Below are 22,935 nucleotides of genomic sequence, written 5' to 3' on the forward strand. Positions count from 1 at the left end.
AACTTCTTCAAACGTAAATGGCTCATGATACGAGCTTGGGTCATAATGGTTCAAAATGAAAGTGTTGAAACTAAAATAGATAAGCAGTGCAAAAATAAACCACACAGAACAAAGCAATTCGTTTGACAAAAAGTCTCCTCTTTTATGGAAGGGTCTGCAATTTTCATGTGAACCTGGAGCCAAATGCTTTCCGTACTCCTTATAGCTTTGGAAAAAATCAATATGGGTATTTGTTAGCACTGAGAAACACTGGATATTAATTAACAAAATTTAATATATTATCTATATGTATCCAGATAGATAGATGAGGTTCGAGATACACACATATATACATATGCATTATATCAAATTTCAACCTCATATATATATATATAGAGAGAGAGAGAGAAGGAGAACCTCCAAGTCTCAGGGCTTTCAGGCAATAAGAGAAAAATTGGTAGAATTTGTTTTCGTATAACTATAATAGTAGGTTTTAAATGACCCCAAAACTCTTAATTTTGGCTTCCATCCAAAAATTCTACAAGCAGTTGTTTTCTTCAACCTTTCATGGTGGCTTATAAATTAGGAATGATTCATAGTTGTGTAATTCTTAAGAATAAACAAAGTATTTTTTTAACGATGAAAGAAACGAGAGAGAGAAAAAAATCAATAGAAGTAGCTAAACCATGCTCTTCATTAGAAAGAATGTTTAAAAAATGAAGGAATCTTGTAGAAAACTTGTTATAGACGTGAATGGATATTTGATAGATCAAAATTACGTGATCATTATAAATAAGGTTATCGATATTTGATAGATCAAAATTACATGATCATTATAAAAAAAGGTTATCAATTTATTGTTGAAGTTTTATTGAAAAAATAAACTTTCCATGCTTTGAAATTGGTCTCTAAAACCACGTACTGTGTTTGAAAGAAAATGCTAAATATAAAATTAGTAAACTAACAACTTTTTCGTTCCTTTCCTTGGATACCCACATATAGATCAAGAAGTAACAACCATTTTATCTGGCAAACAACTGGAGATTCATATCTCTCCAAACTGTCTCCTTTAAAATTTATACTGAACGTGTAATTAATTATTATTATTAGTTATTAATTAATTCTAGCTAGTACTTGAGGGTGTTCATAAAGTTAAAGCTAATTCTATGATAAGTTTTTATGTTTTCTGTGTAATACAATTGGTAAGATGAAGGGTTGAATAAGCAAAAATCATTATAGAGTTTATTGGGGTTTTATCAAATATAATTCGACAATTAGAGTGGTGAAAGAATGTGAAATATTTAATTCAGTCAAAAAAATGTAGCACAATATTTAACTTACTCATGAAATAAACCACAGAGCTAGATGATGTACCTATCTTCATCATAGTTCTTTCTCGATGTGTTAATGTGCACTAAAACAGTTCAGTAATATATGTTTTCACTTTCGAGAATATTTTATTTGTACCATAATCAATAGCGTGTTTCTGTATGACATCATACAACGTAATCTCATTTAATGATGTTATTACGATTACTTCACAAGAACCACTAAGGGGATTACAACAAATTTCTTTTAAGGACTAGGCGTGGCCGAATTATTAGCACATCAGATTGTGGGTTGAAAGGTCCAAGGTTCGAGCAGCGATATGCCGCTAATCACGTTCAGCATTTTCATCTTTGGGGGTGTTAGAATTGGGACAGTTCATACTTCTATTCATTTAGTAGTAGCCGTGTAGGCGGTGGGTACTGAAGATTGGTTAACCTACTTGTGTTCAGCAGTTCGATATTAAAAATGGGTGATTCTATAAATGTTTTTATTTTGTCTGATTAGCCTGCAACGCAATTATTGAGGTTCAGGTTGAAAAATACCAAATTTTTTATCGATATAATAGTGTTATTTATGAAGCATCTATTTAGGGAAACTTTCAGAAATTTGTCACTTCCTTCTCAAATCTCTAGATAGCTTGCATTATATAGATTCTTAATTAATACCATTCAAGAACGGATGATATGTAATCGAAATAAATTGGTTATTTTTAGCCACTTGAGTTCTAACATATAAAACGGCCATTTTTCTTAAACAAACACAGTTGAGGTTTTTAATTCTATTCCTCGGGAACTAATGGTTAGCGTATCAGACTTCAGCTCGAGAAGTCCTGAGTGCGAGACGAGATGCCGCTAAATACACTCTACATTTTTAGCTGTGAGTGCGTTTTAAATGAGATTCAGTCCCGTTATTCGAACAACGCCGTTGTGATGGCGAGTACAGCTAGCTAGCTGCCTTCCCTCTGGTCAGTAGTTCAAAATTAGAAACGGCTATATCAGAAAACTGGGATCTCTCTGACGTGACCGCTTAGCCCACTTGTGCGTAAGGTTCCGCTTAGGTTGTATAATTCAATTTCCCTTCCTCATATTGTTTGTATGTACAAAAAAATCCACCTATTTTCCCCATCTACAAAGATACAGAACAGCTAGCAAAAAAGAAAAAACTATAAGCTTTAAACTTTTAAGGGTTAAATAAACTTGTCTGTAGCTACATTTTTGTCACTTTCCTTTTATTCTGTTGTTGTTGTTGTTGTTTTAGCGCAAAGCTACATAGTGGAATATTTGCAATCAGTCTACCGTGGACAATCAAACCCAATAGTTTAACGTTGTAAAGTCCGTAAACTTACAGCTGATGAAACTTTTATACCTTTAGAGATAAATCTATGAAATAAGAAATTACAATAATGTCTCTATCGCCAAAGTAAAATATTTGTTTGTTATTTTCATTAGAGCTCTCAAACTGAAACAAAAACTATGAAATAAAATAGTTTCTCATTTAATTAATATTACTCATATACGAATAATATTTGGCTAAAGGGAATGGAAGATTTTTTCCTGCAGTTTTCTAATGGTTTATATGTATTTGTGCATAGAATCCCAGGTTGACTCGAATACATTCCCGAGTAAAGATGTTGAAAGTTACAAGTTATATTTCCTTGTCGTTACATTACAGCTTATTAATAGTTGAAGTTACAGACTTTCCCTAACCACAGGGTGCAGGTTGGCAGTACGGTAGAGCTCTGAATTTCGGAGCTGGCGAGCCGGGTTCAGATCTGTACGACAACACGAAATTGGCCCCACACTTTAAGTCGTGGGTACGTTACAAGAGTGACAGTCAATTCTTTAGTATAAATGGTGGGTGGTACGATGCTTCTGACTGGCTGCCTTCCCTCCTGCCTTAGTAGGAAAGTACAAAATGTGAAAACAAGTTCTTAAATCGCGAGGGATTGTATCCCAGCAGATACTGTAGGACATCACCTAGTCGTCATTATAGCTTTTTCCTAGATATTTGTCTCATATTGTATATTTAAAGTGATTAGTTAATTTTCCTTCAAACACACACACACACACATATATATATATATCACACACTAACATATGTTCATTCATCTAAAATAAATATTGATACCGAACTAGAAATTCAGTATGTTTTTCCTCAAGCTTGGAGTTGTTTCTTTGCATCATAAACCTTTGTTTTAACTTCGATGCCACAAAACAAAGGACACTACAGTTCTATACTTGAAACATTTCTGCGAAACCTGCAGAACGAGGGTTATTACAGCTGTCACAGGCGGAAGACGCTAAAACTTAACGTGTCTAACACGCCAAGCCTATTATTGCTGGTAGAATTCCCCAAGCTCTTCTGCCTTTGACTGCTCCTGTTTTTGACAGGTAGGGGAAACTGTGATTGTGTAGTAATGGAAAACTTCAAAATAGTCTTCGTTGTAAATTACTTTTTCTAAGATTGCCATCTTCCGCTTTTGAGATTTAAATGGTTTCAGCTGACAGAATAATAATTTGAATAGTTTCAGTACTTCATAAGTTGAAAACAGCTGCAATGTTTTTTCTTTTTGTATTAGATGCCCTCATTCTTTCAAAATAGAAGAAAATATACCCATTTGAAAAATCAATTACTGGATTGAAATTTACAGAACTTTTTTCAGTTGTTCTTAAATTAAACATTTTAAAAACCAATAAATTTGGGGTTAATTTTTTACGTTATCAAGATTCGTTTCCACTATAAACAATTTTATACTGGCGTGGATAATATTTAGTTAAATCAAAAACTATAATATATCACTGTTTATGTTATAATATGTAATAAATGCAGAGGCGTGGGGTCAACAGTACGTGGTAGTGGAATTGCGCAACCAGCTTTAAAAACTGTGTGTCGTGCGCTATCAATATTTTTATGCCGTTTCCTTAAACTGTATCATTCCTTGAATGTTTTATGAACATCTTTCCACTTCCCCGGTCGACCTGTTGCTATTATGAAAGTTTTCGTTATATTAATATCAGTCAGGCAGTGTTTCTTCGAGTCGTCATTGGCTAAGGTAAATAGCCTAGCTACTATTTTGGCCAATGGGGAATCGTCTTCTTCCTAAGGCACTGTCGACATAAGCAGCCGATGAAAACCACAAGTTCAGGAGAAGTTTAGTTTCATATGATTAACTTAAGTTACTATCAAAACATGAAGTTTTACCATTTTGACTTTCTAAAATGTTTAACTTAAAGTACATATGAATTTTGTTACATTTGAATTTTATTTACCGGTGACAATCACTACTTCACATTTACAAGGTGTAGAACGAAATAGCCCCTAGTGGCTCAGCAATAAATCCGTGGGCTTAGAAAGCTTAAAATCGAGTTTCGATATCCATGGTGAGCACATCACTGGTAGCCCATTATGTAACTTTGTGCTCAACTATATACAAACAAACAAAAGAACTGAAATACGTGTAAATTTGTTTTTGACATTTCTCGGGAAGGGTAAAAGTAATATTTTTTTAAGGTTTAGTTTTTAACAACTTCTCGGAAGGGTAAAAGCAATATTTTTAAGGTTTTAGTTTTTAACAACTTCTCGGGAAGGGTAAAAGCAATATTTTTTAAGGTTTTAGTTTTTAACAACTTCTCGGGAAGGGTAAAAGCAATATTTTTAAGGTTTTAGTTTTTAACAACTTCTCAGGAAGGGTAAAAGCAATATTTTTTAAGGTTTTAGTTTTTAACAACTTCTTAGGAAGTGTAAAAGTAATATTTTTAAGGTTTTAGTTTTTAACAACTTCACAATTTCTCAGAAAGAATACAAGCAATATTTTTTTAAGGTTTTAGTTTTTTAACAACTTCTTAGGAAAGGTAAAAGTAATATTTTTTAAGGTTTTAGTTTTTTAACAACTTTTTAGGAAGTCTCCCTTGTGTTCTTATGTTATTCGAGAGGTGGACCTAAATATTACTGAAAAATAAATCACATCTGAGTTCCTAGAAGATCAAGTTTCTATTCGATGTGCCATCAGAATATCCATCGGTATTAGAGAACCTTTGTCCTGGATAGTATTAAGCACGCTGCTAGGGCAGTGTTTAAAGTACAGTAGCAGGCGAACTATTCCAGTCTCAATTCACACTTGAATTTTTGTCGTCTGTTGGAACCACAAGGTATGGAATGTCCGCATGCGATCCTGCTTCACTAACCTTCCACTGCTTGACAAGTTACCTGTGATTACATATTGCTGAACGAGACTATTCTCAAACCCTCACAAACAGTAAATTTATTTGAGTACTTTTTTCATTGCTGGGATCATCCATTGGGTAGAGTGGTTATATGCAGTCGTGTTCATCTTCCCTACAGGGTTCATTCCTTTCCTCAAACAGTTATCCAGATCATTTTCTAGTTTAGTCTACTTTCCATCCAGAGTTATGTGTTTGTCCTGGAGTCAAGATACCACATGAATATTTTTTCTACTTCCTGGATCGTATGTTTCAATTCTACTCTAGATGTTGTTTTAACTTTGGTTAATCCCACTTTTCTTTTTTACAGCAGCATGTTATATCTTGCAGGATATGATCATCTTCCCATAAAGGTTCAATTCGATAATCGTCATATTTATGACTATCCTGACACAAGTAGATCTTTTTTATATGGATTTTCGCAATGCCGATTGGTCACCTTTCCAATCTCACATTATCTGGGCAGTTTCGCCCTTAAACTTAAGTCTATTTACTTTTGATCATGCCCGCACATTGGTTTGTTCACTCGAATCTCTTATTACCTCTGCCGTTTCAACTGCTTCCCTAACTTCACGTTACAGAAATCGTCGTACATTGGATCTATCCTAACTTCATATTACAGAGCATACATACATTGGAACATACGTCGTACATTGGATCTATCTTAACTTCATATTACAGAACATACATACATTGGAACATACGTCGTACATTGGATCTATCCTAACTTCATATTACAGAACATACATACATTGGAACATGAACCATGAAGATATCACATATGTCCTTTGTCAAACCTATCCTTTTCTTCATGAATTCATCCCCCCCACTACTGATGATCAACTGTAGGACTGTTCTCTGTCTACACTCATTACTGCCCATAATATTCAACTGTCTCCCAGCAACAGAAACAACACTACCCCTGATCCAGATTATATAAAATATTTACATCCTCAGCATCCCTCAGTGAGGTTTTTTATTCTCCTAGTGGCGTATTACAATTTTATACTCCACACAGGTCTTTTCCTGCCTCTTGAAAGATGTCAACTATCTTACTCTTCTTAAAACCTACCAAGCCTCCGGTACATTTTGGATTAAATCGTCCTATCAGCCTGACTGATGGCTACACTGCATGGATCTCTGAGTCTGCGCCATTTGACCACAGAATACTGATTCTGAAGAGAATGGATCTTTCAGCATGCATCTACCCGGTCCAACTCAGGAACTTTATGACAGTTCTTTTTTCAACAGTTTCTGGCAAATTTTAGAGATCTTCAACTTCGGTATATTAACCAATGTTTCCAGATCTGTAACATTATCTTTAGATATCTTCTTTATCCTCCTGCTTGCCACCCAAGAAAACTCTTACTGCCTGTACCTATCTTAATGTTCTTTCTATACTTCTACTGTTGATTCAACAACCTTCTTTTTCCTCTGTTAAAAAAATCTAAATTGTCCGTTTTTATGACTTATGGAGTTTCATCTCCTACACATCCATTATTATCAGTCATCACTTCCACATTCTCACATCGCCTGGCTGATGAGAGGACGTAACCTTCTGCTGGTCCAGCAGCCTCTTGGCTGGAATGATATCACGAATTAGGTATTTTCTTATTTAGTCCATTTCTTCTTTATCGAATCCCATCTGTCCTAGAGAACTCTATTATTGGGTGAAAGGCCTTGTTTGGCGCTGGATATAGAAAATATGGTGGTTGTTTGTTTGTTTGAAGTTAAGCACAAAACTAAACAATGGGCTACCTGTACTCTGCCCCCACGGGTAGCGAAACACGGTTTTGAGCATTGTAAGCCCGCAGACATACCGCTGTGCCAATGGGGTGCCAAATACAGTGCCATTTATATATTATTAAGCACTCTTATTTACTTTCGCTTAGACATTTTTATAATTATAGCGAACCATGCTTGAAATACAACTTTATTTTGCAAAGAAAATGAAATATTCTAAATGGATGACTATTATAATAACTGTACGTTTTTTTTTATTGATTACGCAGTTACATTATAATTTCAATTCACTGCAGTTATTTCTGAACAATTACATGGATTATCGATGTTATGGTACTTATTTCATTAATAATATAAATAATCGAATAGCGCTTAAGTTTAGCAAAGAAAGTGAATTCTAACAAGAATCATCACGTGTCCTATGTTGTCTATATTTGATATATGCTTATTTCCAACGTTTGTGGGTCGTCCGGAGAGATGTCTGGTGTTTAGTGATTTGGGGAGCAAGTCTAAAGGTCCGGGGTTCGAGACTTACTGTTGCGGATCACTTTCCATACTTTCAGCCGTGGGTCTGTTATAAAAATAATAGTTGATCTCGTTATTCGGTTTAAAAAGCCAGACAAACTCCATTGGCGGCGAGTACTGCTGGCTGTCTTTCCTCTCGTAAATTGTTCAAAATTTATGGATGGCTGTAACTGAACTCTAGAGGTTTCTGAGCAGGCGGCCTATTCCACGTGGACATAAGATGCAGATCAGGTCGAATAACGTAATTGTTATTCTGTTGCTTCTTATAACGAACGTTTTGATATGTTAAAGACCTTATATGCATTTTTTTCTGATTGTCAGCAACGCTATTATTTGTTACAGTTTTCGGCACATTAAAACAATACACTTACAGGAGCAGCTTTAGCTATAAATAAAAGTATTTAACATATCGCCAGAACGTTGTTCTGCCTCGATTCTAGGATTAAAATTCGCGATGTTGGTTCACAAACGTTCCTACACGTATCAAGAATCTTGTTGTCACACTATGAAAATTCTTTAGGTTAAGTCAGTGCATTTTTGTACCTACATTTTAGGATTAAAATGTGGAATGTTTTTTATGTCTCTATGCTTCAGTGGTTCTGTTGTCATACCATTGTTTCATGTTTATGGACAAGAGTTTGCACATATTTTCATACATTTTTATTTCTATATTTTAGTACTAAAACATTTCACAAGTTCCACAGTTTCTTACATTTCGAAACAGATTTTACTTAAATGATTTATTTACTACAAGGAATACGCAAGAACTTGGTATTTACAACACGCGACTGCGACGCCACCAGATAGTGAGTACCGCTGTTTATTTGTGTTTTTATGATTTAGTTTAGAATTCGAAAATGTCCCTAATGTTGTGCTGTTTTCTATATTTTGTTATGTTTTTTTTTGCCATTTACATATCAAAACATTTAACAACGGTTACTTTCCAAATAAGCTACGGATATCAAAAGTTGTTTTTGTAAAACAATAAAACAAACTACTTTATGAGTTTCCAAGTTAGTTTAATGTTGATAATACATAAAAGAATTGTTATACCTCTCACTTAACCATAGTTAATAAAGCCCTCTAGTGACGCAATATTCCCGCAAACAATACCAAAAAAGGAATATTTTTCATGTCTTGAAGGGCTAAAGAAACTGCAAATATACTCGTGTTTTACAGTGGAGGGGGAAGGAGCAGACAATATTGTTTCTACTTAACACATTAAATTTGCTTCTCAGTAATTATTATTAAGTGTTGTATTTTGAACAAGTCTAACCTTAGATCTCACTATACCCCTTTGTTAAACTGAGCTCTGTTATGTGACTCAGCGATAAGATTGAGGGCTTATAACACTAAACTGTAGGATTTGAAACCAGCAGTAGAGACAGTTCAGATAGTCCACTGTGTAGCTTTGGGATTAAACGTACAAAAAAAAAGAAAAAAGATCTGATCAGTAGACTGCCGGTTTCATGCAATATCTGTAACCAATAGCATAACCGACGCATGTAGCAGTGCTGACTGTAGCCTAGTCAGGGTACACTGTATTTCTGACACAAGTTACTGTGTATAGTTTTTGACCAATAGTCATAGCCGGTGTATATTTCAGCTCTAATCAGCAGTCGTGACTGTTGTATGTTGCAGCTCTAATCAGCAGTTATAACTGTTGTATGTTATAGCTTTAAAACTAGTAGTCTTAACTAATGTACATTGTAGGTCTAACCAGTAGTCATAACTGATGCATACTGCAGCGTTGAATAGACTCCTCTACTGTTTACATGAACAAATATTCTATATCGAAATTCAAGTGTTTTTCTTATGTTCTCGTTTGTAAGTAATGGTATTGACCTCAATGTGCATGTAAGTATATTACACGATGTATTAATTGTCGGAGTTTTGGACTTGAATAATACGGCAGCAGCTAAGTTTCCCGTTGTTGAACGTCTGTAGTGACGTGCAAAGACAAAAGTGAATTAACTACAAAAGATTCTCTTCGTAATAATGAGTGACTCCTAGTGGAGATGTGTTCCGTTTCAAGCTTCATGTTTTGTTATACATACATCTTTGAAATTTCACTGAAATCAGTCAGATGTGTAAAGTTGTAAACGTACGAACAGATTATCACTGCAGATAATCATACTTAGACTGTTTCAATACTTCTGACGCTCATACACACCTAAGGCACTAACAATAGATTAGGCCCTTTATAGTCCTTCTAGAAACTGACATTTAAGAAAACTGAATAGGTTAATGGTGTTCGTGCTTATGCTCAAGTTATAAACAGTGGATTTCTTTTTTTTGAATTCAGAAACTTCACTCATTCTTTAATCAGATTTGGCTACAAAAGAAACCTTAGAAACTTATTACATTACCTCAGATTTTTTTCGCGTCACGCACGAATGTTTGTTTTATCATTATTTCTAACATGTAGTTTGCGTGTCTTACTCTACTTCTTTGCTACAGTTTACTTCTAACTGTGTCCAACAAAAAACACGGTTTTGCCATTTGCGGGTTCGCAAAGTCACGTGCTCTTCACTATAATTACAATGATTTGCCAAAATTCCACGATCTTTTATTTGCTTTTTTTTTAGCTGGAAGTCATTGTATTCAGATAACATCAAAGAGATATTCAGATAACGCCAAAAAGACAAGCGGGCAACATTCACAGATTCAAGAATACGGTTCATTCGATTTAATTTTCCAAGTAGTCCCAAACATCTAACCACTCAGTACTAGAGCTAATTATCGTGACAGCTTTGTCTTCTAACGGCGTATGTATACATAACATACTGGTAATGAGAATATAGCGATTCTTAAGAAAAGTTGTATCGAAAATGCTGCCGAGAATGTAAAGCGTGGTTTGATGTGGGACAAATTACGAGCACGTCATGAATACCCGTAAGCGTTTTAGAAAGTTTGGCTGGTACTTCGGTAGAATCAGACCACAAATATACGCTGTTGTTATCATTTCTTATCTTTATTTCTAAGTGAAACTAGTTGTTTGGCACTGCTTATCTATTTATTGTGATGGTTTGAATTAATATATTGAGTTTTACATGTAAGTTATCCTGTTCTTAGAGCATTAGTGTGATTATAGATGGGCATGATTTCATTCATCAAAATAAATTACGTTGATTATGTCATTCTAGATTAGCAATCCTTAAAACGCTTTGGCATCTAATAGAGAGGGTCTTTGAAACTAACGAAAATATCCTTGCGGAAACATATACGGACAGTGTTTATATTTTTGATGTCTCCGGCTTTATTCACGAAGCAGATCCATAAATATGTACGCGTTTATGTCAGTAAATAGTATCCTCAAAAAGCAGACTTCATATCACTCAAGTTTGGTAAACAGAAATCTGAAAACCAGACTTCAAACGATCCAGAGTCAGTAAACAAACGTCTGAAAATCAAACCTTAAGTTACTCTGTCAGTGAGTATACATTAGCCTTAAAAATAATTCATCAAAGTATTCCAAGCTAATAAAAATATCATGAAAAACAGACGTGAAATTCTTAATAGCCAGTGAATATGAGTTTATAAAGTTACTCCTCAAATTACTTAGAGTCAACATATTTTGAGAAATCAGATTTTTCTATACGGTTCAAGAGTGAACAGCATTTCAATGTTGTTTTCTTCGTCCGTATATCAACCCTCATTAGCTTTATTACTCTGACGGAAAACCCGTTAGATCAGCAGTAATCACGGAGGCTTATAAGGCTAAAATCCGGAGTTCTATCTCTACGATTGACATAGTCAGATAGCTTATTGCGCAAAACTGCATTTAAAAACAAGAAGAGATTACTCTGTCGAACATCTCTGGACTTGAGTGTGCGCTTACAATATTGTGTGATGAGGTCATCATATAACTTTGTGATAAGTAGAAATCTGAGCTCGAAAGTTAGAAAAACCTTCAATATCGAACTCCTGTTAACAATATATGAAGTCATAGAGAAGCACAAGAGATGCTGCAAATTCATTTCTTCTCCTAACTTGAGTGTTTGCACTATGTAATCAAGTTTCGTGATATTTTGATCAATAAGATCGGAAAAAATAAATATGTTTATACGTATTTACACTCCAGAATTATTCTAACTTCAGGTAGAACTTAACACGTTTCTATAGTAACAGTTTTAGTTCAATAAATAGATCACCTTTATCCAAAGTAGCAATTTCAATTCCTGAATTAGATAAACTTTTAACATATTATATAGAAGAAATAAGAAGTTAACCCGTCCCTGCGGTAACGGATTCTGTTCAGGTGTTAACCAATCTGTATCATTATAACAGTTTCAGCACAAGTAATATTCAATCTTTTTCTGAAATTTTTCTAATATATAATAATAATATTTTCCTAAATCTATACTTTTGGTCAAGCACTTTCGTATTATTTTTACCATACATGTACCCTAATATCTTGGACGGAGGGGGGAGTTATTCTCCAAGCAAGAAAAAGATTGGTTCTTCTTTGAAAGCCCTAATAAAACCAATGTGTTGACATCAGCTGAAGTCTGTAGAAAGTAAGTTTAATCGTCATCGTTTGTGGCATAGAGGGCAACAAGAAGAAGAAATATTTTGTCACAAAACGGTGGTGATCTTCAAGCCTCACGAAATTTATCTTCACATAAAATAAGTCTGCTTAGCCGGACCCAAAACCTGACAACAGTTCTTTGTCGTGCAGACGAAGCGTGAGCTATAGATCGGTGGTTTGTTTGATATAACATTATATCACAATAAATCTGACCATAGCTTTTAATAAACCTTGCTGTACTGGTCCTTTATTACAGATCTACACTACGAAGAACCTAATAACTCGACCACACACCTCGTGTGCTGAATGCCTCAGCCGACGAGGCCTTTCGCACATTACCAGAGCTCATCAGGTCAGCTGGGTATGCAACACACTCGTTGAAGCGTTCTTTTTTATCAGTCATTTATAATATATAAATTATTATGATATATAAGGTCTTATGTCGGAGATACGTAATCATTAGATCTCTGGTTTATGTAACACTACATCAGTATATATGTATATCCACACATGTCTTTTGGCTACAAACAATAACTTTCCCAATATATATCTTCTGGCTTGAAACAGTAGCTTTCTGTATGTATAGGAACAAAACCAAGGTAAGGGCGGCTTTCGCCACTGATCTTTGCGTTCGTGGATTCTCGCCCATTGGATGACGCTGCACTTTTTTTAACACGGCTGGAGTATGACTTGTTGCAGGTATCTTTCTGGACGATCGATCTTTGTACCCCAAGTTCGTCCTTATTTCTTTGTTTTCGAATGACATTAAGTTCAAGGGATATTCTCATTTTGGAGGTCATGAATCCTGATCTAAACACATCTTTACGATCTGGGGGTATGAATATTTTGTGTCAGAAATAGCTGTTACATACTCTTCCAAAAGCGATCAATTTCCGGTGGTATAACACTAAATACGAAACGCTAATGTCAAAATGTATTTCTGATACATTCCATTCCACCGCAACTTTATATCGGCTGTGGTTGTCACGTTATTTGCTGACTTACATATTCAAAATATTTTAATATAATTTACTCAATCCTCCGTATTCTCAAATATGTTATTAACTACTATAGCGTTTTTTTCTATTCATTATTCTAATTGATTTTAACCAGTCTTTTTTTTTTTGTATATATATATTTTATATTCAAAGTAACCTCAATAGTTTATATAGCGTATTAAACAAACAATGGGCTTATCTTTCTATTTTGTATACCTTAAGAGTTAAGATTTTCTATTTATTTAACAGTCTACTTACGTTTTGTAATGTGTGTATGGAGAGGATAAGAACTATTATTTTAAACTAAATTTTAAACGTTTTGATAAAATATCTACGCTTAATTTTATCAAATTTATTTTTTATTTATAGATTTGTTTTCGTACATCTAGTCAAATATTTTATCTTCTGTCTGATAGGAAAATTGGAGGGCAAACATATTCTTATATTCAACTTAAGTGGAATCCATCCCACTGAACGTATACTTAATGGAGAACTTCATATACCAAGAAGATGGAAAATCAAATATGGTAAACACCAAAAACAAGACTCCACTGTGTACCATTTAGTGCTGATAGACTACAGTAAGACAACGGTTACCGTTCTCGAGAAGCTGACTATGGACCATCAAGGACAAGGTTGGCAGAATTATGACGTCACAAAGCCAATAACAGCATGTCATGAGAAAAAAACGTGTGGGAGTGTATTTGCTATGAAACTAGAAGTCCGTCGAAGTAGAGGCAAATATAAGACTGTGAACATATGGAGGATTATACGCAAAACCTCCAAACCATTTCTCATAATATTTTCTGAAGATGACAAAAGGAACGAAACAATCGAAGACTTAGACGAAAGATTTTTATTTTATGACAACTTGAAAAAGAGTAATATGATGTCTCTTTCTTACCAGGAAACGAAGCAGCAGCTGCTCAATCGTTCGAAACGATCTACATGGGACAATGAACTTCCCATTGACCCAATACATACAAACAAAATTCCAGACCCAAATGTTAATGCTTTTCATTCTCACACAGAAACCCAAAAACGTGACCCAAGTCTTATTCCTTACCCAGAGGAAACCAATTACTGGAAGTCATTTGGAAAATCTAAGGGTTTCAAGCGAAGAAACAGAAAGAAACGCAGAAGAAAAAACAGAAAATTGCCCCACTTCCTCCATCCCAAAGGTGAACAAATCCATGAAAATGACGCTTCCCTTCATAACAAGTATGGAACTTTTTCAGACCTATGTCGACGAAGAAAGCTAAGAGTAAACTTTGCTGATATTGGCTGGAGTAGATGGATCATTGCCCCAACCTCACTGGAGGTCCACTTTTGTTCTGGCCATTGTCCATTTCCTCTAACGAAGGTAAGTTGTGTATTAGATAAGTATTAATTTTAAGATTTTCTCACGACAAGATAATTAATCTTATGTCGGTTAACTGGTTAATACATTCCTTACGTCATGATAATCATTCTTAAGTTGATATAACTGGCTGTTGCATCCATCAAGAGTTTAGTGAGGTTAGGATCCTCTTATTTTATCACCTTTACAACTCTCACAAATAGCTAGACATTGCAGACAGTTTTGACCTTAGGCTACAACAGGCGAGTAACAGACAGATTAAAAGTAAATTTAAGAAAATTGTTTTTGGGGTTGTTTTTTTCTAAAGATAAAGGTTGAGTTATTGTGAATTACTAGATCTACGCTTCATTAGACTTAAAAACAGAGGGAAACTACTCAAAACACCGATTATGCTTGTGGTTTCTGATGTGACAGGAAGTGGCCTGCAATAAGTTTCTTCAAGTCATAATCTTTAAGACGAACAAAAAGCATAAAATGGTGTATTCTTGTGTCATACCTGTCAGTCTTTTTACAAATGAAATATGCGTTTCTAATAGAGTAAAACAAAGTCATGAAACGAATATGCACCACAGCACGTAGATTGAACTAAAACTGATATCAAATTGGAACCCAATCCAGCAAAAAGAGCTTTGAACGTTAACTGGACATTCATAATGTAATATTACGTTTAAACATTTTCAACACAGAAATATCAAATTCACGTTACTTAGGCATGTACTCCAATATCCATTGTTTAGGTTTAAAACTTCTTTTAGAAAATGTATTATCCCAAATTTATGCTTGCCCTGAATCTGCTGGCAATATACTTTTACACAGTTCGTACCACAGAGTGAAAGCTAATCTTGAATATGTTAGCAAAACATTCTTACAGAGTTAATAATACAGAATGTGGATGTGCCCATTCTGCTAGTAATTTACACATTCATGGAATTCATCATAAAGAATGAGGACTTGTCTGACTCTGTCAGTTGTGTGCTGTCACATAAGTTTGTTATACAGAATGGAGACTTGCCTGACTCTGTCAGTTATGTACTGACACAACAGTTTGTCATACAGAATGAGGACTTGCCTGACTTTGTCAGTTGTGTACTGTCACAAAGTTTAGAAAAGCGGTTTCTTTTATCTCGGCACATAGTCAATAAAAATATTGGTGCAAGCGACTACAGTTTTTGTTGACGATGTATTTTAAATTCCTAAGCTTTTAGCTGAAGAGTTTGTCTGAAAATGATGTTTAGCAGTTTTAGTTTGTCACTAATAATGATTATTGAGTTTTTCACTGAAGGGGTTATCTGATAGTTCTGTTTATCAGTGTTATATTTGTCATTTGTCACTGAGTAAGTCAGTAATGATAGTGATATTCTTGTCTATCATTTTATATATTTGTCATTGAAGGTGCTAACACTAAATATTTAAAAAAAAGTGTTGTTTTTTCTTTATGAAACTATTATTTCTTTGGAATTAACATATCTTAATTTATTTTTTTGATAGAATGGGGAAAAATATTGTATTATCATCTTGTACTTCAACAGCATTGTCAGTTATTTGTTAGAAGTAATCCGTTCTTGTGTATAATACACTAGCGTATAACCTGTCAAAAATGACGGAGCAAGTACTACCACAACCACTCCATAGTATATATACCCTAACCTCACGTTTCAAAGCTAACAGAAATAAATACATTTTGCGAAATTAAGCTTGACCAACGAAAAGGCAGAAAGTACAGTCGAGGCAGTAAAACGTCGTTAAATTCTTTTGTGAGTCAATCAAAATTAAGATCATTCACGAAATGAATTTGTGGCGTATCCGTAGAATAATTATTGGTAAAAATCAGTTAGATTAACAATTTCTAATATATAGAAAAACCAGTGCGTTTTGGTAACACTACATTCCAACAATGGCTTTTATGTCATGTTGCTTAGCAACAAAAGTGTAACCTAATATTGTTGTTAGCTATGTACTGCAAGTATAAAATGAAATGTATAGACAACAAAATTGGAAAAATATTTGTTGATTTCTTAATTTAGTCTCCGTTGATTAAATAAATTTCTTTTTTATGAAATACTTTGGTGATATAACAATAAATAGCTTAATTCAGAAACGATTTAAGTTTAAAGTTGAATCGATATTTTTACTTTCATAATAAGTTTCATGCACTTGGCTCTAGGCTAAGTGATCTCACACCGTGTCTTTACCTTAGGCTTATTATACTAACACTCACTACACTTATAAGGTTTCACAGCACACACACCCTTCCGGCCCTTTTCCATTCCCGTCACTAAAATCGTAATGGGCAGACAGTAATAAAACTATTCTATCTGGATAAATACATCTTGGCTTTTATGACTCCTCCTATTTCGAGAAATCTGGTGTGCCGTGACGTGACACACACTGGCTATTATATGGGTTAGATAGTACTTCTACAGTGGCTTTTCAATTTTATTTATCAATATAATAAGTCCTGCCACTAGAATTACGACTCACGGAATTATTACGCGGGAAGATCTTTTTACTTGCACGTAAATATTAGAATTATACATTATTTTCAAATAAAGCATTGCAAAAATAAAAAAATAAAAACTAAATTGTGTTTTTCAGTTACATATTGAAATTCCTTTGGTGATGTTGTTAAACTCAGGAAAGTGGATCTTGTGTTTGTTGCCTTATCCTAATGTTTAAAACTTTCAGTCCAACATTTTACGGGCGATTTCAAAATATTTTAAGGGTGGGTGAATAAGAAGCAGATCTGTAAAGATTTCATGAACTTCTAAGACACCAAATAATTTAATAATTACTTTATTGTTGTTGTTAGTGAAGTATGAATGTGATATACACATTCAGAATATTGGTGTTTATTGGATATATGCTAAATTTGGATAAACATTGTCTATTAAAATATGAGCTTCTCACATAAAGAAAAGTTTTTTATAACTCGAGTGTGTTTTATGATTAGTAATATAAATCATATCAATCATTTTGAAATAGTTTAAATTCTCTACGTTTTTTTCTATAACGAATTAATGTTATATATTATTATACTGATATTATTTCAGTGGCTTCTTGAAAAGGGGACACTCTTAAGACTCGCCAATTAATAACAAGTCCACCCTTACTGTTGGTTCCTTTTCCCACCCTATGATGTCATACGTTTCTTGGAGGTTATGACCTTCAGAACAAAATATGTGCGAAATTAGTTAGTCCTACAGCTAAGTAAAAAAGAAAAGAAAAAAAAAGTCGGTATTGCTTTCTAAAATGTATAGTGTCTTAAGTAATTTAATAAAAATTAATTCCAACCATATGGTTGTGTTTAAAACGTTACATTTTACGCAGAAAGACCCGCGTTAACAGAGTAATGTACCAGAACACTGACAAGTTAATCCGCCAGAACACTGACAGGTTAATCAGTCTTTCCTTTCTACAACCAGCATCAGTTGACGATCTTTCTGACTGTTGTACTCTGATACTTTATAAAAACAACTGAAACACGATGAAGCTAATTGAAATTAGTAACGTTTTCTTTATCTTTCTTAAAATCTCTTTATTCTTCTTGTTTTTAGACACAAAACAGCGCGCTAAAAACATCATGCAATGAGTACCTTTTGTTACGTTCCTATGCTTTCCATTCTCCGCTCTTCAGTTGGTACCATGTCTTACTTCTTAATAAACGAGTCGTCTACAGACTCGCCACAACCCAGGAATAACAAAAATGGCAACACAACTTCATTTACAGTATGTACAATTCTTGTTCATGCGGTCTGAGTACAAAGAGAACAATACACAAAACCAGCTTAGCCAGGGAATACACCTTACTTAATTCCTGATGTCGTTGGATCTTCTTACATGGTAGCTGTTAGGAAATTAGCTCCACCTTTTTCGTTCCGTCATAGTTAGTTATAAGACTATTATTTGTAACTTCCTGCAAATATTCAGCCCTGCTAATACCTCGTGAGGCCTAACACTAGACTCTCTTGTTTTTACATACAACGGAAACTAAACAGTCTATCTTTAAAATTCACCTCTCTCTCTCTCTCCTCCCGCCAACATCACTATCTCATTCTTCTATATCAAATTCACGTATTTCGGTTTACTTTTCCAACCAATCATAATTTCATGATTCCTCGCTTCGTGTTGCTATCACGTTACCTAATATAGGACTGTCCAACACATAGAACTAACGCTAATAATTACATAATGGCTTCGTTATGTTTACAAACACTATCTTCTTACATTTACCACATATGACAAAGGTTATTTCATAACATAGGAAGTATTCCATCAACAACATTTTTGTCAACAAACAATATTTTGTAACATTTATACATATAACAAAATATTGTTCTTAACACCTTGATTTTGTATAACCTGTTGTTGTCCTTTTCAAATATTGGTATAAATCATATTATTTTTAATTCTCTCTTTTTATTGTTTTCAGACCCATAGCTCTACAACTGGTAATTTGTACTCTGATCACCACGAGTATTGAACGTTAATTTGTAGCGTTATAAGTCCTCAAGTTTACGGCTGAGCCACATGGTTCATTTTTGATGCATTACTCGTATGAATTCTAACATAAGGAAACAAACAACAGTAGAGCTTAAATGAAGACAAATAAATTATAAAGATACTAATAACGGTAATACAAAGTTTGTCTAATGAATCAATAGATAGAAAATACTTTTTAATCTTTCTTCCAGAATTTTCGGCCGTCAAATCATGCTACAATCCAGAGTATTGTGAACGCTATTGGGTTGAATCCAGGTGTCCCTGCACCCTGTTGTGTCCCCGACTCCCTTTCTTCAGTTACTCTTCTTTACTTTGATGAAGACGAAAATGTTGTGTTGAAAAACTACCCTAACATGTCAGTACAAAATTGTGCCTGTCGTTGATTGTGGCTCCATCTGTTGGAACGTCAAGTGTTTTGCACAATGTTCATAGTGAATCTATTATAGGGTAAAATTTCTACTATTTCGTTTCTTTAAAGAAAGAAATACAAAGTTTAGGCTAGAAATCAAACCGGGTAAATATACATTTGTGCTTCCAAGTAAGTTTTAAGATTGCAATGGTCTTATTCTCTTTGTTATTAGTAGGTTTAATGACGTCAAAACTATACTAAAATATACGTCACTCAAGTGAATTTTATTGAACCTTGACAGCATAGATTTCAAGACAGATGTTTATAACCAAGTGGATACACAATATTTTCATGTAAAGTACATAGGTTTATAAATATTGTGTCGATATAATTTATTATATGTGTACTTACTTCAGAGATCTAACAGGACAATGTCATGTATACATTTGGCAAGAGCGTTAACTAAAACATATCATGACTTTCTATAATTTACTTTAAGTTCCAAATAAACAATATCGTGTATAACATTTAACTTAGACTTTCAAATGACCAATGTCGTGCGTAACTAATATGTGAAGGTTTCAACTGAACAATAGCATGTAATATTTACCTAAGAGTACTTACTGAATAATATCATGTATAATTCTTAATTTACAGCTGTATCTCAACAATTCAACTTTAATATTAGCTGAAAGTTTTTACAGTGTAATGTAATATTTCACTGCAAGTTCTTACTGAAGAATATCGTGTATAATTCTTAATTGAGAGCTTTATCTCAACAATAGTAATTGTAATCTTCTCTGAGAGTTTTAAATGAACAATGTCATACATAACAAGACAATATCCAACGTAAAATTTAGCTAAAAATCCGATTAAACAATGTCAAAGTAATGCCTACTTAATAAGGTTAAAAATACGTTGTACGTAATTTATTGAACAATTAGTATCTAGTATTTCCTGGTTACTTAAGAACACGATTGTTGATCCCACTAAAAGGTAAAACAACACGTAGAAATAAACTTATAGTGCTGATTCGTATAATTACTTCTTACTAGGAGTAACTAATCTATATTAATCAATTAGTTGTTCCTAATTATTGAACCTTGTTTATGTGAGTAAATTATATTTACGTCTGATCTGATCTGAGTAATGTCCGCCACTTCCTTAGAAAATTAAAAAATTACTACGAGGCCAGAAAGTTATTATCAAACTTTAATAGGTAGAAAAACTCACAAGGATGAAAGGTTAATTTATATCAATGTTTATGTAAAAACCATTGTATATTTCAAAGATTCCCCATAAGCGAATGCTATCGTTGAAAATACTAGAACGTGATCCATTTACCAGTTGTTTACAATGCGTGCAGAAATACAAACTGAGAAATATATTTATATATATATATAAACTTCCTACACAGCAATTTACAAAACTGAAAATTAGTTATACACAATATCAACCTAGAGTATAAGCGTCATAACCCTAGTTCTGAAGCTACCTTATTGTTGCTATGTACTAATGGAGTTTAAAGTTAAGCCTATTCTTTTATTTACGCTAACGGAGTCTAAAGATAAGCCTATTACTTTATGTACGCTAACGCAGTCTAAAGTAAACTTGTTGTTTTTTGTACACTAAATTAGGTTTAACGTTTTCTTTATATCAATGGAGGCTAAAGTAGGATTATTGTTTTCTGTTCATTAATGGAGATTAAAGCAGGCTTAGTATTTTTTGTACACTAATGAAGTCTAAAGCAGGCTTAGTGTTTTCTGTACATTAATGAAGTCTAAAACAGGCTTAACGTTTTCTGTACACTAACAGTCTAGAGCATGTTTAATGTTTTCTCTACACTAATGGAGGCTAAAGCAGGATGGTGGAGATTGGAGACTAATGAGTGGTGTAAATGCCTTTTCGTAGCTAGTGAAGCATGATTATACTTGTCATAAGACATTAATATAATTAATTATAACCATAGTTCGCCAGCTTAGAAAAGACATTCACTCTATAGCAAATGTTGTTTTAACAAATAATTCATATAAGAAATAGTGTTTCGATTACTCCTGTGGTTAGTACTGTGGTCTGATGAGCCCTGTATTTAATGAAATCCATAGTCGGCAATGGCTATGGCTGACGTAGTTTAGTTCAAATACTATTATACAGTCTTTTTTTCTTCAAAAACACTCTAAACCCTAAGGTACTAGTTAGAAAAAGTAACCCGAAAAAATTAACATGTGTAATACTAATGTCTTAAGAAAAGTCAAGTATTATTGATAGTTAAGTCGTATTTTTAGAAGAACTTTGTAGACTGTTGAAGACGTATTTTTTGCGAAACTTTGTACATTGTTGAAGCCAGCTTTTTCTTTGAGCGATGTGAATCGTTGAAATCCTAGTAAATCGTTTTATTTCACTGAAGTAATGTTTCTCATAAAGCTCTGTAGCCAGCTGAAATATTAATTTTACGCTATCCTTTAAATCTTGATGAAATACTTTGACAAGGGTATTAGCGATAGTTTAATTCGTATTTTTAGATAACGTTGTAGATTATTAAAGTCACATTTGTATTAGAAAATTTTAGACTGTCAAAGTAACATTTCTAACAGTGTTCTAGACTATGAGATCACAATTTTCATAGAGTTTTGTAAAATGTTACGGTCGCATTTATTATAGAGTTTTGTAAAATTTTAAAGTCACATTTCTTATAGTTTTGTAAAATGTTAAACTCACATTTCCGATAGAGCTTTGTAAAATCTTAAATTAACATTCGTATTGGAGTATTTTAGATTTTAATAACAATTCCAGCAGAGGGCTCTAGATTACTGACGTCACATTTCTAACATAACTTTGAGTTTAAAGTCACAGTTGTATTAGAGTATTTTAAATTGTTAAAGCAGTGTATTCTAAACTGTTGAGGTCACATTTCTAATAAAGCTTAGTAAGCAGCCATGAAGGTAAATTCATGGCAGAAGGTTGGTCGTCATCATTTAAACAGTATGCCAATCTCTTTACTTCCACTAACACTGTAGCATAAATTGTCATCTAATACGTTTGCTTTATGGTGATGATATTAAAAAATTAAACTTTCTATGTCATTCAAACATAAAGTGTGATCACAAAGATGCTCCACAATTCAAGATATTCGTGAAATGTTTGATCATTCGAATTTATTATCTGGTTTTATTTATTAAATCGTAGTTTATAAAACACTACTTAAAATTTGAAGTTCTTTAATACCAGATGTTTAGTGTTTAGAATTGTTAACGTATCCGTAAAAATTGATGCTGTTTCCAGATTATATCAAGCGTAAGAAAAGTTGTTTACTAGAATTCAACATATGTTTTTGTTTACATGTTGGCTGCACGCTGTTAAGTAAAATTGCAAATAGATGACGCTTTGACATTCAGACAAAT

General features: G+C 33.7%; 1 protein-coding gene across 1 annotated transcript in view; it reads left to right on the plus strand.

The window, feature by feature from the left end:
* Positions 1-20,755, plus strand: part of LOC106465701 (growth/differentiation factor 10-like) — a 35,442-nt gene extending 14,687 nt beyond the window's left edge. Inside the window, exons 2-3 of the mRNA XM_022393624.1 lie at positions 13,742-14,688; positions 19,377-20,755. Coding sequence (XP_022249332.1) covers positions 13,742-14,688; positions 19,377-19,568 — 1,139 coding nt within the window. The 3' untranslated portion in view covers positions 19,569-20,755. The remainder of the gene's footprint in view (positions 1-13,741; positions 14,689-19,376) is intronic.
* Positions 20,756-22,935: the final 2,180 nt, after the last annotated feature.

The sequence above is a fragment of the Limulus polyphemus genome, unplaced genomic scaffold (genome assembly GCF_000517525.1).
Source record: "Limulus polyphemus unplaced genomic scaffold, Limulus_polyphemus-2.1.2 Scaffold2024, whole genome shotgun sequence".
In the NCBI taxonomy this organism is placed as follows: Eukaryota; Metazoa; Arthropoda; class Merostomata; order Xiphosura; family Limulidae; genus Limulus; species Limulus polyphemus.